Source organism: Coffea arabica, chromosome 4e, assembly GCF_036785885.1.
Source record: "Coffea arabica cultivar ET-39 chromosome 4e, Coffea Arabica ET-39 HiFi, whole genome shotgun sequence".
Lineage (NCBI taxonomy): Eukaryota > Viridiplantae > Streptophyta > Magnoliopsida > Gentianales > Rubiaceae > Coffea > Coffea arabica.
In genome coordinates, this window is record NC_092317.1 from 3910247 (window position 1) to 3927036 (window position 16790).

The 16790-nt window shown below is 39.5% G+C and overlaps 3 protein-coding genes and 1 long non-coding RNA gene across 4 annotated transcripts; 1 reads left to right on the forward strand and 3 right to left on the reverse strand.

Moving 5' to 3' along the window:
* The first annotated feature begins 761 nt into the window (after positions 1 to 761).
* On the forward strand, positions 762 to 4970 carry LOC113742233 (shikimate O-hydroxycinnamoyltransferase). Its single transcript, XM_027270023.2, has 3 exons — positions 762 to 1008; positions 1126 to 1573; positions 3875 to 4970. The coding sequence occupies exons 2-3, from the start codon at positions 1166 to 1168 to the stop codon at positions 4769 to 4771; spliced, it is 1305 nt and encodes a 434-aa protein (XP_027125824.1). The 5' UTR covers positions 762 to 1008; positions 1126 to 1165; the 3' UTR covers positions 4772 to 4970.
* Positions 4971 to 5282: 312 nt separating this feature from the next.
* On the reverse strand, positions 5283 to 6367 carry LOC113739651 (uncharacterized). The gene is made up of 2 exons (XR_011813455.1): positions 5719 to 6367; positions 5283 to 5647 (listed from the first exon to the last, which is right to left on the reverse strand). It is a non-coding gene; the product is annotated as an uncharacterized lncRNA (long non-coding RNA).
* A 1146-nt stretch (positions 6368 to 7513) lies between these two features.
* LOC113738805 (heat shock 70 kDa protein) lies at positions 7514 to 10029 on the reverse strand. The gene has a single exon (XM_027266073.2). It carries the CDS (start codon positions 9679 to 9681, stop codon positions 7714 to 7716), a length of 1968 nt encoding a protein of 655 aa, XP_027121874.1. The 5' UTR covers positions 9682 to 10029; the 3' UTR covers positions 7514 to 7713.
* A 2732-nt stretch (positions 10030 to 12761) lies between these two features.
* LOC113739534 (uncharacterized) lies at positions 12762 to 16274 on the reverse strand. Its single transcript, XM_027266754.2, has 2 exons — positions 13593 to 16274; positions 12762 to 13233 (listed from the first exon to the last, which is right to left on the reverse strand). Exons 1-2 carry the CDS (start codon positions 16183 to 16185, stop codon positions 12818 to 12820), a joined length of 3009 nt encoding a protein of 1002 aa, XP_027122555.1. The 5' UTR covers positions 16186 to 16274; the 3' UTR covers positions 12762 to 12817.
* Positions 16275 to 16790: the final 516 nt, after the last annotated feature.

A 16790-nucleotide genomic window follows, 5' to 3' on the forward strand; every position in this document is an offset into this window, starting at 1 on the left:
TAACCAAATCTAGAAGATATCTCGGACTAATTTGCTTTTGCCAGAACCCCACTTGGGATGACCTATTTATCTGAAGTATTAATAGTCTCGACTTATCTCTATGACATAACTGATGATTGATATGACAGTTAACCACTCTATAATTCAACCCTATTGCTGACATTGCTGTTATGTCTTATTTTACGTGGTCAGATTATCAGTAGACCTCATCATTTCACTCTCTAGATCCTCTAGTATAAATATTGGGATCTTGCTCACTTGAGAGGCATGCACTTTAACTCATCCAATATAACTCTCGACAACTACTGATTTAAGTATCAAAGTAAAATCGAGGGATTTAACCCTAACTACTCCTTATTTTGCAGGTGAACTAGTCTGACGTTTGGCCTCGGTTCGGCTCGCTAGTCCCTGCTCGCACAACAACCTTCACTTCGGCGGCGGAAATTCGTTCTTATTAATTGAACCAACTTGTGTTAGCCCCTTTAGCGTGTGCATGTATGTTTTTTCTTTCTTTTCTTGTTTTTTAATTAATATTTGTTTGGTTACGGCCACTTTCTCCGTCACTCACAACCATGTTTTCTTTCTTTTTCTCTCTATCGTTGACGGATTTTAGGAGTTAGTACTAAAAAACTATTTTCCCATTTAATTTATGCAATCTCTTTTAGTTGGGCCATTGATTTGTTGTGCGGCGAACCCGTCAATAACTTTCTTGTAGTGGGGTTACAAGTAAGCTTTCTTAGGCGCGGTAGGTAAGTCCCCCAAAACAAATTATATAGTCCCCCTACGGTCTCGCACTCTTTAACATTTTTTTCCCGTTTTGTTAGGACGCAGATCAGATTCATTTCGATTAAAGTCCAACCCACTTCGAACAACACCATACCTACAACATCATTGTCCTTACCACTTCTCCCATTAGCCAGCCTGCCACCTCCTCCTCCTCCTCCTCCTCTTCCTTTTTGAATTTCTTATCCCACCACCCAACATTCTTCTTCCTTCTCAACTCTTCAGGTACGTTTAATGCAAATTTCACGTAATATTTCACGTTCGAAATCCATTCTTCATCACCATTAAACTAATCAAAGTATGTTTATTGCACCATTTTCTTTTATGTTTTTTGGGGTACAGTTGTTGTACGTGTCAAGCAAGGATCATACAACTTTCAACCATGAAAATCGAGGTGAAGGAATCGACTATGGTGAGACCTGCCCAAGAAACTCCTAGGAGGAACTTGTGGAACTCGAACGTGGACTTGGTGGTGCCAAATTTCCACACCCCTAGCGTCTACTTCTATAGGCCGACGGGATCATCGAATTTCTTTGATGCCAAAGTGCTGAAGGACGCTTTGAGCCGAGCCCTTGTCCCGTTCTACCCAATGGCTGGTAGGTTAAAGAGAGACGAAGATGGGCGGATTGAGATTGAGTGCAATGGTGAAGGCGTGCTTTTCGTGGAGGCCGAGTCTGATGGAGTAGTTGATGATTTCGGTGACTTTGCACCAACTTTAGAGCTTCGTAGACTCATTCCTGCAGTTGATTATTCTCAAGGAATATCAAGCTACGCTCTCCTAGTGCTGCAGGTATGCTAACTCCTTTTCATCTTTTTTTTTTTCCGATCAATTTTGTATAAATATATCTGATAATTCGTGACTAATTAACCTGGATATATGAATATCCTAGTCATAAAATTGTGTTCACTGGTTCAAATAAGATATACGTTAATCATCAGCTTGTGCAACAAATCATGGAGTTTTGCTTAATTTATGAGTTAAGTACTTATTTTTATTTGATTACGTTCTTAGCCCTTAGGAATTAATGCATTACTAATACTTTATGCGCTACTGCATGGACAGATTAATTATCTTTTGTTTTAGTTATTCGTCAAATACTTTTTTTTTTTCTCGACTCTTGAACAGTTGCACGTTAGACTTATGAGCTCATACGATGTGAAAGCTTTACCTACCCTGACAAAACACAAAAGTCTGTGGAGGTTGAATTAAACTAACAATCAATAAATTTTTTTTTTTTTTGGGAAGTTTTATGTTGATGAAAGCAAGGTGATCTAAACTCTGACAACGAAATCTGGGCGTAGATTAGACTTTAGAGCAAAACATGTCAACTTCATTTGGCGTGGAGATTCAAACCTTGTACTAGTAAGTTTGTTTAGGTACTAATTTCAGATATCAAGAGAAACTAAGCTAGTAAAACTTTACTCCCTCCGTTCCATTTATTTAGTTATGTTTAGGGAATCAAATTTTTTTAAAAATAATGGTTTGATTGTGATGTTTTTTTTTTTTCAATTTTATCTCTACAAATTTAAAATATAAATTTGAATGGTAACATGTATATAATTAGAAAGAATAACTATATTGAAAAGAGAGACCAAAAGGTGTTTTGACTTTTCTAATATGATAATTATTTTAAAACATCGCAAAATGAAAGGTACGACACTTTTAATGTGACAGAAGGAGTATAAGTAAGAGTAGTTGGTGAAGTCGTTTTCCTTTTGGCTTTTTTCTTTTGAAGGGTGTATTATATGGCTTTGGCACCTTTTTTTTTTTTATAGCTTGTATTATTGCCTAGACCAATTTTTTTTAGGTCGATTAAGCTTTACACAAGTGGTCTCAAGATTGGATGGTTTCACTAGGAATTGTCATTACTAGATTATTACCATATTCTTCTTGTTCTTTTCTTTTTGTTAAACGAAGCTAAAGGAATATGTGCCTCATACGCTTACAGTTTTAGCATCTGTTTATCCTCCAATAGGCATTTTATTTTTCAGTGAATGAAGTGACTTGCCGAGGAGAGATTTTGTTTTTTTCACCTCAACCCTATTCTTAAAACGCCAAATGGAAAGAAAAAGATTCATACTACTTTATTAACCGACAACCTTTTTCGACTTCTGTAATTGACATTATTACTTCTTTTTTTTTTTTTTTTGTAAGCAACATTATGAATTCTGTGATTAGCTATCTTTTTGGTAAATACATCTCAGCCTGTTAGCTTCCCAGCTGCCATGTAGGAGCCTTGAATAATCGGGTTGGTTGAGTTGGTGACATAATTTATTATCACTAGGTATTGGTTGGAGTTGGTCAATTTTGATCTTGATCGGTGACGGTGCTCAAATTGAAGGAAAAAAAAATCAGCTAACACTTCTGACAGCGCATCATAATTTATTTTGTCAAATTTAGATATATAGACACTATAATATAGATTTATAGACATTATCATAATTAGATGGGGTGGAATATATGTCCAGTTAATTTGGAAATTGTGGACCATCTAATTCGTTCAATTACAAACCTATTTAGTAAGTCCAATAATGGTACAAGTATTAATGCGTTATTATTACATTCACCTACCAGCCTACCATTTAAGTATTGATACGTAACTATTTATTTCATGAGGAACGGGTTGGGTGATTCGGGATAGGGAGTGTGATTGAGAGGTCTCGAATTTGAACGTTCCTGCTTGTATTAAAAAAAATTAAAAAAATATTATACATGTGTTTATCTAAATTAGACGTACACACAATTAATTTAGACACTTTTTATAATTTTATTTTGTTTTGTATTAAAAGATTAATATCTGAATCTCCTCTTTGGACAAACAGCTATATACTAGCCTTTCTAGTAAAATTTGTGAGTTGAAACACTGAATTCAGGTTATGATTTCATACTGGGTTAGGTTGTGCTGGAATCATACGCACTAGGTAGCATGTAGCAGGATGAGAAGAGCTACACTTGTAGGTTGTTGCTAGTGATCGAATTCCTGTTAAGAAGAGAATGCAGAAAAGACTAACATGCCTTTGTTAATTTCGATTTGCTATGGCTAATAATGTTAGTTAGCTCATGAGATTCTTGATTGTAACTTTGGATCAGGTGACATATTTCAAGTGTGGTGGAGTCTCTCTTGGTGTTGGCATGCAACATCATGCAGCTGATGGATTTTCAGGTCTTCATTTCATCAATTCATGGTCTGATATGGCCCGTGGCCTTGATGTGACCCTGCCACCATTCATAGACCGCACCCTCCTCCGTGCCCGCGATCCGCCCCAGCCTCAATTCCAGCACATTGAGTACCAACCCCCTCCAACCTTAAAAGTTTCCCCGCAAACTGCAAAATCTGACTCAGTTCCTGAAACTGCAGTGTCCATCTTCAAGTTAACCAGGGAGCAAATCAGTGCCCTGAAAGCCAAGTCCAAGGAAGATGGAAACACCATTAGCTATAGCTCCTACGAAATGTTGGCAGGCCATGTATGGCGCTGTGCTTGCAAGGCACGAGGACTCGAAGTTGATCAAGGAACAAAATTGTACATTGCTACTGATGGACGAGCAAGACTTAGGCCTTCGCTCCCGCCTGGCTATTTTGGCAATGTCATCTTCACGGCAACCCCGATAGCTATAGCTGGTGACCTTGAATTCAAGCCAGTCTGGTATGCTGCAAGTAAAATCCACGATGCATTGGCGAGGATGGACAACGACTACTTAAGGTCAGCTCTTGATTACTTGGAATTACAGCCTGATTTGAAGGCCCTGGTTCGTGGTGCCCATACTTTCAAGTGTCCAAATCTGGGGATCACAAGCTGGGTAAGGTTACCCATCCATGATGCTGATTTTGGCTGGGGTCGGCCCATATTTATGGGTCCTGGTGGTATCGCTTATGAAGGTTTAAGCTTTATATTGCCTAGTCCAACCAATGATGGAAGCATGTCAGTAGCTATTTCATTGCAGGGCGAGCACATGAAACTCTTCCAGAGTTTCTTGTATGACATTTGAACGGGAGCACATCACATGAATTTTCACGCTTGTATTAATAGCTTTCGGGTCCGGGCCAGCTATTCATGCGGTGGTGGTTTCTTGAGTAATTGTTTAAGCTTATGAAGAACCACTGTTCTGTTTTGTACCTACGTGGACAATAATTCTTGTCTAAGTTCCTTGTGCATGTAATGATGATGAAAGGATAAGGTTCATTTCATTTTATTGTTTTGTCATTTAAGTTCTAAAGCTGTAATCTTTCTAACTTCACAAATTCGTTAGTTATTGTTTCTTTTTTAGTATTTGATGAATTTAGGACGGTTGATGAGATGAAAATATTCTGTCCAAATGTGCAGGCTTGGCCAAGTAATGTCTGAAGAAATTTTAAGCTGAATTACCAATCAGCGAAGGATCAAGTGTTGTATGGTTCCGCAGTTAAGATTTTGACCAAAGAATTAGCAAAACCATCCCTCGAATTCGCATCTATGGGTGCGACAGGAAAAAAAGAAAAAGAAGAAGAACTCCAAACCAGTGGCATAACCAACATTCATATGAAAAAATTGGAGATGAGCCAAAATTAAGAGCTCATGCGACAGTCTGCTCAAGGAAGAAACTTAGTAGTCCAAATCATAAATAGCTGAAGACAGAGAAGTGGTGGAAACTTCTGTGGTTATACTCCAGGGAGCATTTAGGCAACGAGATGAGGTAAAATAAGAAGCAAAAATAAGCCAAACGGGCTTTCTAGGACTGATGCTGCAGCCTTCTCACCAGGCCTTCGATGGACTACATTTGCACCGCCATAGGTTCCCCTCCCTCTCTGTGCCATCTCTGTATCGGTGGTGTGATCCTTTGCACCACCATAAGTATGGAGACTGAAATTGCCACTGCTATATGTTCCTGCAAACAGTACAAAATCAGGCTATTTCAAGCAACCGTTAAAAAACACAAAAAGGAAAAAAGTAACTTACCCTGTTTTTCTTGGGCTACTGGCGGAAGTTTTTTGATCTTGGGATCTTTATTTTGGAGTGTAGGAACTTCATCAAGAGACAAGCTACACAGGAATAATTGAGAACACAGCAAGGTGAAGAACCATAACAAGTAGCCTTTCCTCATCTCCCTTTCTATCAGTCCTGGATGTTTCTTCCTAGCTTTGAGGGGAATACCCTTCCTTTATCTTTGTTTATTTACTGCTGGTTGAGGCTACCTGGTTTATTTGCCGCTGTGGGTCAAATAGAGTTCTTTGCTTGAAGGAAATGGTTTTACGCTTTTCTCTTCAGGAATGAGGAAGTTATATATAGTGGCTAGTGGTTATCTTTCAATGGTGATCAAATTCAAAATATTCTCCACAAAGTGAAAAAATTTTAAAAAAAAACTGCAAAAACGTGGTTCCTCCTTTTTCCCCTAAAAAATAGTATTAATATTAAAGAGCGGCCCGAAGCATTGGAGCATCCTGTCTGCAGATCTAACTGTAGTGCCATTTTCCTCCTTGTGGAAGTATTCGTTTTAACTGTGCCTACACCAAATTGCCTTGACTGTTTACAATGGAAATGAGAGTATAATTTGTAGGATATAACTGTTACCACCGCATCTTCCTAAGACAGATCTGCGAGAGTTCGATCATCTTTCACTAGTTTCTGGCGACAAGCTTACTGCCTTTGAGTAGCTGTAAAGAGATGCCAAGGCGAATATTTAGCTGATTAGAATACAAGAATGCATCCATCTTGAGGGTCCCTTAATTAACTAATCCATTCAGGAGGGAATGTGATTCCATCATCTTCTCTTTAGCTTTAGAAGTAACTACAAGATGCTAGTCGATGTGAGAAACAAGTAGTACCTTGGAAGCTAATGAAAATCATTTTAATGTCAAAATCCTGCAACAGTCGCCCATAATGAAAAGGAAACTTCATCTAATACCCCATTAATGAGAATTGGAGATGAAAGCAGTTCAAAATGATCTTATATTACCCAAAACTCTAAAGATGTGGAGTTTGCTATTTTGCAACCTGGTTTCTGCTCAGCACTGTCGGCAGCATTTCAAGCAAAACTTGTTACGTAATTAATGGTACATTGTATTCTCGTCTCTGTAGATTTTGAGTTCCCAAGCAAATATGAAGATGATCATGGTGGTCTTACTAATCATCATTCAATCTCAGAACCCGACTGACAGGCCGTCTACAGCTTCACCATATAATTGATAAAAGGAAAAGAGTTCAGACGATCCCTGTTGACTTATTCAATGGTAATTGCATCCATCATCTAGAAAACAGATCAGTGATTAGAAAAGCTAATGAAAGCATAAGATGTGATCACTGAACACTTGATGAAAGCAGAAAATGTCCGAGATTCAAATTACAGGCAACCAAGCTGTAAGTTGATTACGATTGCACTGATTGAGTTGTAAGTGCTGCAAAATAGAAACCAAACAGGAATGTGTTGAAGTGAGGGAATCTCAAAGTAGCCGCGCAACTAAGATGTAAAATCAATAGAAGATTTCTTAAAAGCCTAGATTCTGAGGTCTCGTAGGAGTCCCAAAATTGCAGCAGACCTGCGCTCCATTGGGAGAGAGAAGGATTTTGTCTGCTCTCATTATTTTTTGAGTTGTCATATTATTATTTGTGATTATTGTTACTTCTTTGGGTTGAGACTTTTAAGAGTCTCATGATGGCTCATCATGTTTCAAAGCATATTGTGAAAGTCCACACAGAAAAAGAAGTTGCAGTGAATCTAAAATGCAGAAGAAATCAGAAATCAGACCCCAGTCAATTACAAAAAGAGGAAACTTTTATTATGAAGGACCTAAAGATCTACATCTATTACAGCTTTTAATCTGCCGCTCCCAACTGTTTCTGTCACTCCCAATTTTTGATACTACTATCATACAATAAAAACAGAAAAATAAAAAGATATGCGCGGGTGAAACAGAAAATCATAAACAGGCCATTTCAGCAAGAACTTTTAACTCTTCAATCAACTTCCTCAATCTTAGGCCCAGGACCATTGCTACCACTATCAGCTGTGCCACGACCAGCTCCAGGCATATCAGCACCTCCGCCCATCGGCACATCTCCACCAGCACCCTGGTACATTTTAGCAATAATTGGATTGCAGAGCGCTTCCAGCTCTTTCTGTTTGTCTTCAAACTCATCCACTTCAGCCAATTGGTTCCCGTCCAACCACTCGATTGCCTCATCAATTGCCTTCTCAATTTTCTGCTTGTCAGATGGATCCAATTTCCCAGCAAACTTCTCATCTCTCACAGTGTTTTTCATGTTGTAAGCATAGTTCTCCAAGGAGTTCTTGGCTTCTACCTTCTTCTTGACTGCCTCATCTTCAGCCTTATACCTTTCGGCTTCCTGGACCATTCTCTCAATTTCATCCTTGCTCAATCTTCCCTTGTCATTGGTAATAGTAATCTTGTTCTTCACACCAGCGGTCTTGTCTTCGGCAGACACGTTCAGGATACCATTTGCATCAATGTCAAAGCAGACATTAATCTGCGGTACACCTCTTGGAGCTGGTGGAATGCCACTTAGCTCAAATTTACCGAGAAGATTGTTGTCCTTGGTCATTGGCCTCTCTCCTTCATACACTTGGATTAGCACTCCAGGCTGGTTATCAGAATAAGTGGAGAAAATCTGCTCTTTCTTGGTCGGTATGGTGGTGTTTCTCGGAATCAATACCGTCATCACTCCACCAGCAGTCTCAAGTCCAAGACTGAGAGGGGTGACATCAAGAAGCAACAAATCTTGAACTTTTTGATCTGTTTCTCCACCCAAAATTGCTGCTTGAACAGCAGCTCCATAAGCCACAGCCTCATCAGGATTAATACTCTTGCAAAGCTCTTTACCATTGAAGAAATCTTGCAATAGTTGCTGGACTTTTGGTATCCTTGTCGATCCACCAACAAGAACCACATCATGAACATGGCTCTTGTCAACTTTAGCATCCCTCAAGCATTTCTCCACGGGCTCCATGCACTTCCTGAACAAGTCCATGTTCAACTCCTCAAATCTTGCCCTTGTAATTGTAGCATAGAAATCGATCCCCTCGTACAAAGAATCAATCTCAATCGTGGTCTGTGCAGTGGATGAAAGCGTCCTCTTTGCCCTTTCACATGCAGTCCTCAACCGCCTCAAAGCCCTAGCATTACCACTGATATCTTTCTTGTTCTTCCTCTTAAATTCTTGAACAAAATGATTGACAAGCCTATTATCAAAATCTTCACCACCCAGATGTGTATCTCCCGCTGTGGCCTTGACTTCAAATATCCCTTCCTCAATAGTCAGCAGTGAGACATCAAAAGTTCCACCACCAAGATCGAATATCAGGACATTCTTTTCGCCGGTTCTTGAGCCCTTCTTGTCCAAGCCATAAGCAATAGCAGCAGCCGTTGGTTCATTAATGATCCTCATCACATTAATCGCAGCAATCGCGCCAGCATCCTTTGTCGCCTGCCTCTGAGAATCATTGAAATAGGCAGGCACAGTGATCACAGCATTCTTCACAGTTTGCCCCAAGAAAGACTCAGCAACCTCCTTCATCTTCGTCAAGACCATCGAAGAAATCTCCTCGGGAGCAAAGTGTTTCTCCTCGCCCTTGTACTGAACAACGATCATGGGCTTATCACCTGGGCCAGCAATCACCTTAAACGGCCAATGCCTCATATCAGCCTGGACAGAAGGGTCAGAGTAGCGACGTCCGATAAGTCGTTTGGCATCGAAAACAGTGTTCTGAGGATTCATAGCAACCTGATTCTTAGCTGCATCACCGATTAACCTTTCAGTATCGGTGAATGCAACATAAGAAGGGGTTGTTCTGTTGCCTTGATCATTCGGGATGATCTCAACTCGATCATTCTGCCACACCCCGACACAACTGTAGGTTGTGCCAAGATCGATGCCAATAGCCTTGCCTTCACCTTTTGCTGCCATTTCAGCAACAAAGAATTAACTTAAACAAGTCAAGAAACGAAGAATTAGCTCAGGTCGATAAGAGATCAAGAAAGAGAATTTCTTGGAAAAGGCGGAGTTTTTAGATTTTCTTGAAAAGGTGTTGGTTGTCAGATTGGTCTTCTTTCTTATTGGTCTCGGATGCAGGAGGACTAACGAGGTGTTGGTGTATATATACAGGGTTGAGGGGTGGGGTCGGGGGGATTCGAGAGATGGCTGGAGGGAGGAACACGAAAGCAGGAAACTGGAGGGATCGGGAAAGAGCGAGGTTGAGCTGGAAGCAGGAGTCCTTTTTTTCAAAATATCGTTGGGGACTGAGGGAAAATCAGAGACTTCTGGAGAGGGCGGGAAAGGACTGGGGAGTCCGGGTTCTGGAGGGAGTGGGTTATGACGTAAGATGGGACAAATGGGTCGAGTATATTCACAACTTTGGGCTATGTTGTTTTCAACCCCAGAATACGTGGATCACTGCGCCTGTGTAATTTTTATGATGCTCTGGTGTCATACCATAATGGAATCATTGGGTAGTTTCTGGTTGTGGGCTTGGCCGGATTATATGGGTAATCCACATTTCTTTGTTTTTGTTTCCTGGTTGGTTCCCTTATGCATGCTACCCAATCAAACAATAATAAATTGAGAGTCCTCTCTAACCAAGAGCTGTAAACTTGGTGTTCGGGTTGTAGTTTTTCTATTAAATTTTTTTTATATTTTTTATGAATACATTTTCTAATTATCTTTTTTATCTCGTCGATATCAAATCATTATAGCATATTTTGTTTTACAATAACTTCAAAAAATAGCAATCCAAATGGGAAGGCTTTGTTTAAATTATTTTCTATTTTTGTAAAGAAGATTTTATTGAATTTACGATTAGAAATTAGGTTTCTTAAAAGAAATCATATGCTTTTGTTTACTGTTAAAAATGCTATTTAGGTGAATCTATGGTGTTATAGGGGAAAAAAAATGGTGCACTGTAATTACGGATGACCAGACCACCTTTGTATGCTACATAAAGAGGTCTTAGTTACTTTTACTAATTATCATAAAATTTTGAGGGTATTTCTATTTGCATGAAAAAAATATAATCCAAGATTAGAATCCTAAAGCAGCGTGAGCCATGAGTTTTATCTGCGATTGTTAGCTTTTCTTGGCCCAAAAAATTTAAAATTAAATACAATAAAAAAGGATTGAGAATTTCACAAAATAATTTTGGGAAAATCAAAGCTAAAATCCAGGTTACAAAAGCATTGAGATCAAGCCCAACAGACCAATACAGAAAAGTCTTGTCAAGCCCGACAGACCAATACAGAAAAGTGAAAACACGATTGTCTGAGATTTGGAGTAAAACTATCAATATTTATTTAGTTTTGCATAAGTGTATCAATTTTTGCATAAATAACCGGTAAAACGTGTTTGCATTTGGTTGCTTATTTATACTTTGTATCCATGCTGGTCGTTCAAGCATCGTCGCCATTTCTGGGATTCAATTCTGCTGTTGGTTTTCAGTCTCCTTACCATATCCAAAGCCAAATTTCAGAACCCCGCATGATCATTCACTTAAGTTTGGTCAATACATCAAATATGTTTTGAATGACCCGTACCTGTCTTTCAATGACAAACTTCTAGTTTGCAAATGCTTAAAAGGGTTAAAAATGGTTGCTTGATAAGATTGAGAATCTTCCTTTAATAACAGAAGTAATAATAAGTTATCAGCTTTGCAATTCAGCACTTGAGCTGGTTTCTCTGTTGATCAATTGCCAAGCGCAAATTCTTTTGGGCGATCTTTTTCACCACTTTTTATCTACTTTCCAGAAAGAATGGTATTGTTCTATCTTTCTTTTGCACAGCAGTTGATCACTTCTTTAATTGACCATATAGAGCATGCACTTAATCCCTCATTCCCTCCTAGAAATGAATCAATATGGTGAGAGGAGTAAAGATTTGATTTTTATGGTATCACCCTTGTAACACTATTACTTCTGCTTAGTTTCAGCACTGGGTTTTTCCTGTTCCGGGAAGATGAGAGTAGGACTGTTCTAATGAGAAACACTGAAACGGGAATGCACCAGTTGTTTTAAAATTCCCAAGAATCATGAGATTAGCAACTTTTCAACACTACCCCTTGCCAGTGCTGTAAGTAATATGCCTTTTTGGCGGGACACTAAGACTTCGATAGCAATGATGCTTAAAGAACTTTTGTTGTTGCTACGAGGACTAAGTTTGTTGCTGCTGTTGCTAATGGAGACCACATAAGGGGAAAGTGATGGCTATGTTGTGAGAGGTTTAATCAGTTCTACAGTTCTTCACATGATGGCGTTGATATTGCTGGAAGTCACTTTTAATGGGACCTTTGACATATCTTAGCTGGAAGTCAATTTGATAGTCTAAGTAACGAGCAAGCAATATTCAGGAACAAATTGTAGGGCTATCTTAACAACATTGACTTTTTACGAGGAGTTTTATGCTAGATGATTTCACAATGTGATTCAGCAGCCATTTCATCTTGTCTGCTGCGGACAAGGTGTAATCAGGATAGCCTAGGTGCATGAAGTTGCTGTCTTGTCAGTTGTCATGAACCTTGATGATCTTTACGGTATTGTGTGTTTAGTTTTGTGCTTGTGACCATTTAAGTTTTTCTCTTCTTCATGCAAAGTGCCTTCAAGCCATAACCACCCTGAGGTATGGATGGAAATTGACATATTCTCATTCATCAATACAACAAGTTTCACTATGGCTCAAATTAAAAGTAAGAAGTTGTTGTAGTATAGCTGATTTCTCTTTCTACTAACTAAATGGATAAACTTAAGTTTGATCATTAGAATATTATGTTAGTATGGTTCTCTTAGACTTTTTAACTGAATTGTTTTGCTTGTGATCAGTTCGTATGTTGTCCCTTGTTTTATGTGACTGTATGAGTGGACTATACTTGCCTTTGAGAGTATATTATGTTAGTATGGTTATTTTAGAGTATAGACCATAGCCTTTGATTTCGCATATTGATATCATATGCTATGCCTGCTCTGTCAGGTCAAGTGATTAGTAAGTAGTTCACAAAAGACGGATGAAAAAAGTCAATGAGTTTTGTTGTAAGAAGCTTAATTGAACTAAATCAACACAATCACCAATCACTACTAAAAGTGGATGATGATATTCCGAGAGATGAGGCAAAAGTTGCAGTGGTATCCCCACCTAAGTATTTCTTCAGGCGATTCAAATCATCTGCAGCATCGAGCATTGTAGGCCTCGCAGAGGGAGAATCCTGAGTGCAAAGAATGCCCAGTTCAATTAGTTCTCCTATAGCAACCTCCGACATTTTCTTGACTTCGGGAGTCTCGTCTTTTACAGCTCTTATCAATGAGGAGTCTACAATTTTCTCAACCTCTCTATGATAATAACATTTTACATATCTGTGCAGGCTTAGACCACCAACAAACATGTCATCTGTCGGTCTCTTCCTAGTCACCATTTCAAGAACCATCACACCAAAGCTGTATACATCTCCCTTTGTGGATGCGCTTGCCCCAAACCCATACTCTGCACAGTGCAAGATAAGAATCAGCCACCAATATCTGAACTAATATAAAATGGCCAGCCAAAAATGTTGTTTCTGGTCATTGACCTATAATCTGCCCTTTGTAGACAATACTTCAAACTAAGAATGATATTTATGACGTTATTCATCATCCAAAGCGTTAATTTTTCGTACATTGCAGCAGATTTGCTTTACTAATCTGACATAAAAACTAATTAATTTCTTTGCTTATGTTGTTTTCTTACTCTGTGCTACTTGTTTTTGGTGTAGATTTACTTTTGTCGAGTTTCCAATTTGCATTATTACTTTTTCTTTTCCTCGTTTCAACTTCAGAGGTGCACAAGTCAAAGGGAAATTGTACCTGGTGCAATATATCCAACAGAACCACGCAATAAGTTAGCAGTAGAGTTACCCATATTCTCCATTACCCCAGCATTTCCTGCACCAATTGTCATAACCAATCTTGCTATCCCAAAGTCAGAGACTAAAGCTGTCATGTCATCATTGAGAAGAACATTGCTTGGCTTTAGATCACAATGTATGACTTTTACAGGAGAATGATGGTGTAGATAAGCCATCCCTTCTGCAATATCACTGCAAATATTAATCCTCTGCAGGAGACTCAAGTCCGAGGAGCCCGAACTTAGACCCGTTCTTGGGTGGGGGTAGAGACGACTATCTAAGCTCCCATTTGCCATATAGGGAAGAACAAGAGCCTTGAAGTCAGGCAAACTACATGCGGTAATAATTCTCATCAGGTTCCTATGACGAATCCTTTTTAATACTTGGCATTCTCTGTTAAAACTCTTGGTAGAATTGCCAGTTTGTAAATGCAGAACCTTGACAGCTATGGATGTGCCATCTGGTAGAACTCCCTTGTAGACGCGTCCATAGCTGCCTGATCCAATCAGCCTCTGGTCTTCAAATCCTCCGGTTGCCTCTGCCAGTTCTTTATAGGTAATTCTTGGAAAATTGTGCATCACTTCTGGGGGCATTTGGTTTTCTCTTTCAGGCTGACTAGTAGAGCCAATTACGACTTTGAGTCTCTGACATCCAATGACACAGCATATCGTTGACAAGAACATTGATACAGATACGACTGAACATAAGATGATCAGAAACAGATGCGAGTGGAAAAATTCCAGTTTCTGGTGGCAAGTTGGAAATCCAGGAATAATCCCACAGAGATGCTGATTGCCCACAAATGATAAGTTCGTGGCAAAGTCAAATATGCCTCCAGTGGGTATTCGTCCATCGAAGTTGTTGAATGAGAGATTCAGAAAAGTAAGAGTACTGACTTTGTTCAAGCTTGTTGGAATCCTCCCAGACAACTTGTTCCATGCAACATCTACAACTTTAAGGCTCCAGAGCTCACCTAGGGATTCAGGAAGCTGACCTTCAAGAAAATTATTTGACAAATTTATTGTCTGCAAAGCAATGCAGCTTGAAATCTGAACAAATATAATTCCCCCTAGCTGATTTGATGAAAGATCAATCTCTTGGACGTTTTCAAGCTTGCTTAACTCAATAGGAATGTGTCCTTCTAGCTGATTATGAGAAAGATTCAGGAAAATCGCTATCCCACGGATTCCCATTTCTGGAGGTATGCTTCCTGTCAGTTTGTTATACGACAGGTCTAGCTTGTTTAAATCCCTGCACTTCCCTAAACTTCTTGGTATTTTTCCCGACAGAAGGTTGTTGTTGAGGAATAAATAATATATGTTCACTAGATCTCCAAAACTTTCGGGGATCTTACCCGAGAGTTGATTATTTGACAGATCAAGCAGGCCCAGACGAGACAACTGTCCTAACGCTGCTGGAATCTCCCCAGAAAAGGAGTTAAATGATAGAGAAAGTCGTTCCAAATATGATAACTGACCAATTTCATCTGGAATGGTACCATTAAACTGGTTGAGTGTCAAATTCATCAGTTTGAGATTGGACAGGTGTGCAATCTGAGGAGGAATTGACCCGTGTATATGATTTTCCTGCAGCAACAAAATCGCAAGTGTTTTAGTAACTCCTCCAAAGGAATACGGCAAGCTCCCTCCGAGGCGCATGCCAGCTAATTCCAGCTCCTCCAGTTCGCTGCAATTTGACAGGGCAGTGAAGAAAGGTTCTAGATTAGTGTTGGCATCTTGACTGATCATATTATTGTATGACAAATGAAGATAGTTGATGCTATATAGCTTTGAAACTATGTCCACGGGCAGTTCACCAGAAAGTTGGTTGTTTTCAGCATCCAAGTTGATTAGTTCTGAGGCATTGGTTATAGAGGAAGGGATTCCTCCTTCGAGTTGGTTGCTGTAAATGTTGAGAGTCCATAATTTTGGGCAACTTCCAATTTCAGCCGGAATTTTGCCACTCAGAAAATTCTCAGAGAGGTCTACATTGTGCAATGATGTGCAGTTGGAAAAGAACGAAGGTGGAATTGTACCACTCAAGTTATTTCCACTCAGAGCGACCAATGTAAGGTTGGCAAGAAAAGAGAACGTCTCTGGGATTGGACCACACAAATTGTTCCCGTCAAGCTTGATATGATGAAGGTTACGAAGGAAGCCAAACTCTGATGGAATGAAGCCAGAGAACTGGTTATTGACTAGCTCTATCACTCGCAGCTGTGTTAGGTTTGATATGAATGGCGAAAGTCTACCAACCAGACCAGAATCATTGAGATTAAGCCTCACAACACGATGATGATGCCGTCCGTCGCATGCAATGCCAGTGAAGCGGCACACATGAGTGGTCTCATTCCAGTTTGCAAGTCTGGAGTATGGATCAAATGATATGCTCCCTTTGAACGCCAAGAGTGCTGCTTTATCTGTTTCCAGAGAGTGGCGAAATGGGAAATGGTGTTGGTGAACAGAAAGACCTGTTGCAGAGATTATTAATAAATGTTGTAGGAAGTAAAGGATTACAGTTCCCTCGAAGACCATATTGGAGAAAAATGCCATGCCCTCATAATAGTTGATTCCCCTATTTCGTTCTAGGGGCTAAATATTACTCGCATGAATGGAACGCAACTTGCATACTTTTGTGTGCTTGTGGGCTGCTGCTTGCGTGAAATGCGTGTCGCAGAAAGCATAGCTTTTGTTCGAGGACGTCTGCACGTAGGGTGAAAGGAGATTTTTTTGGGATGAACAGTTGTATTGTGCTATGATTCGTGGAGGGACTAAAAAAAAAAAATAGTATGCTAAATCAGATTTGCTGCTGTGATGAGTAGATTCTCAACTCAGAGGATCACCCGTTTGGGAGGACAGGCCACTAGAAGAAGTGCGGCTGCAAGCCATTGGTCGAGAATCTGCTTCAGTTTTGCTACATTTGACTGATGTAACATGTCACATTTGTGTCCAATGCAGTGCAAATCTTAAACGGTGGGGGGCTCCGAGGCTGTGATTTTAACGATGCAAAAACTGATATTTACTTGGCTATGATCATTATTGTATTGTTTAGCAATTTTTGTTTTTTTTGGCGTTCATTCCATGATTCCAACCTTGATTATCCGTCGTGTTTCATCTTAAGCTCCATTATAGTTTGGGTTTTCACTTTCCATTATAGT

Coding starts and splice junctions, on each gene's coding strand:
- LOC113739534 (XM_027266754.2), bottom strand. CDS start 16,185: ATGGCATTTTTCTCCAATATGGTCTTCGAGGGAACTGTAATCCTTTAC. Junction 13,234..13,592: donor TGTTGGATATATTGCACCAG/GTACAATTTCCC, acceptor TGCACTGTGCAG/AGTATGGGTTTGGGGCAAGC.
- LOC113742233 (XM_027270023.2), top strand. CDS start 1,166: ATGAAAATCGAGGTGAAGGAATCGACTATGGTGAGACCTGCCCAAGAA. Junction 1,574..3,874: donor ACGCTCTCCTAGTGCTGCAG/GTATGCTAACTC, acceptor ACTTTGGATCAG/GTGACATATTTCAAGTGTGG.
- LOC113738805 (XM_027266073.2), bottom strand. CDS start 9,681: ATGGCAGCAAAAGGTGAAGGCAAGGCTATTGGCATCGATCTTGGCACA.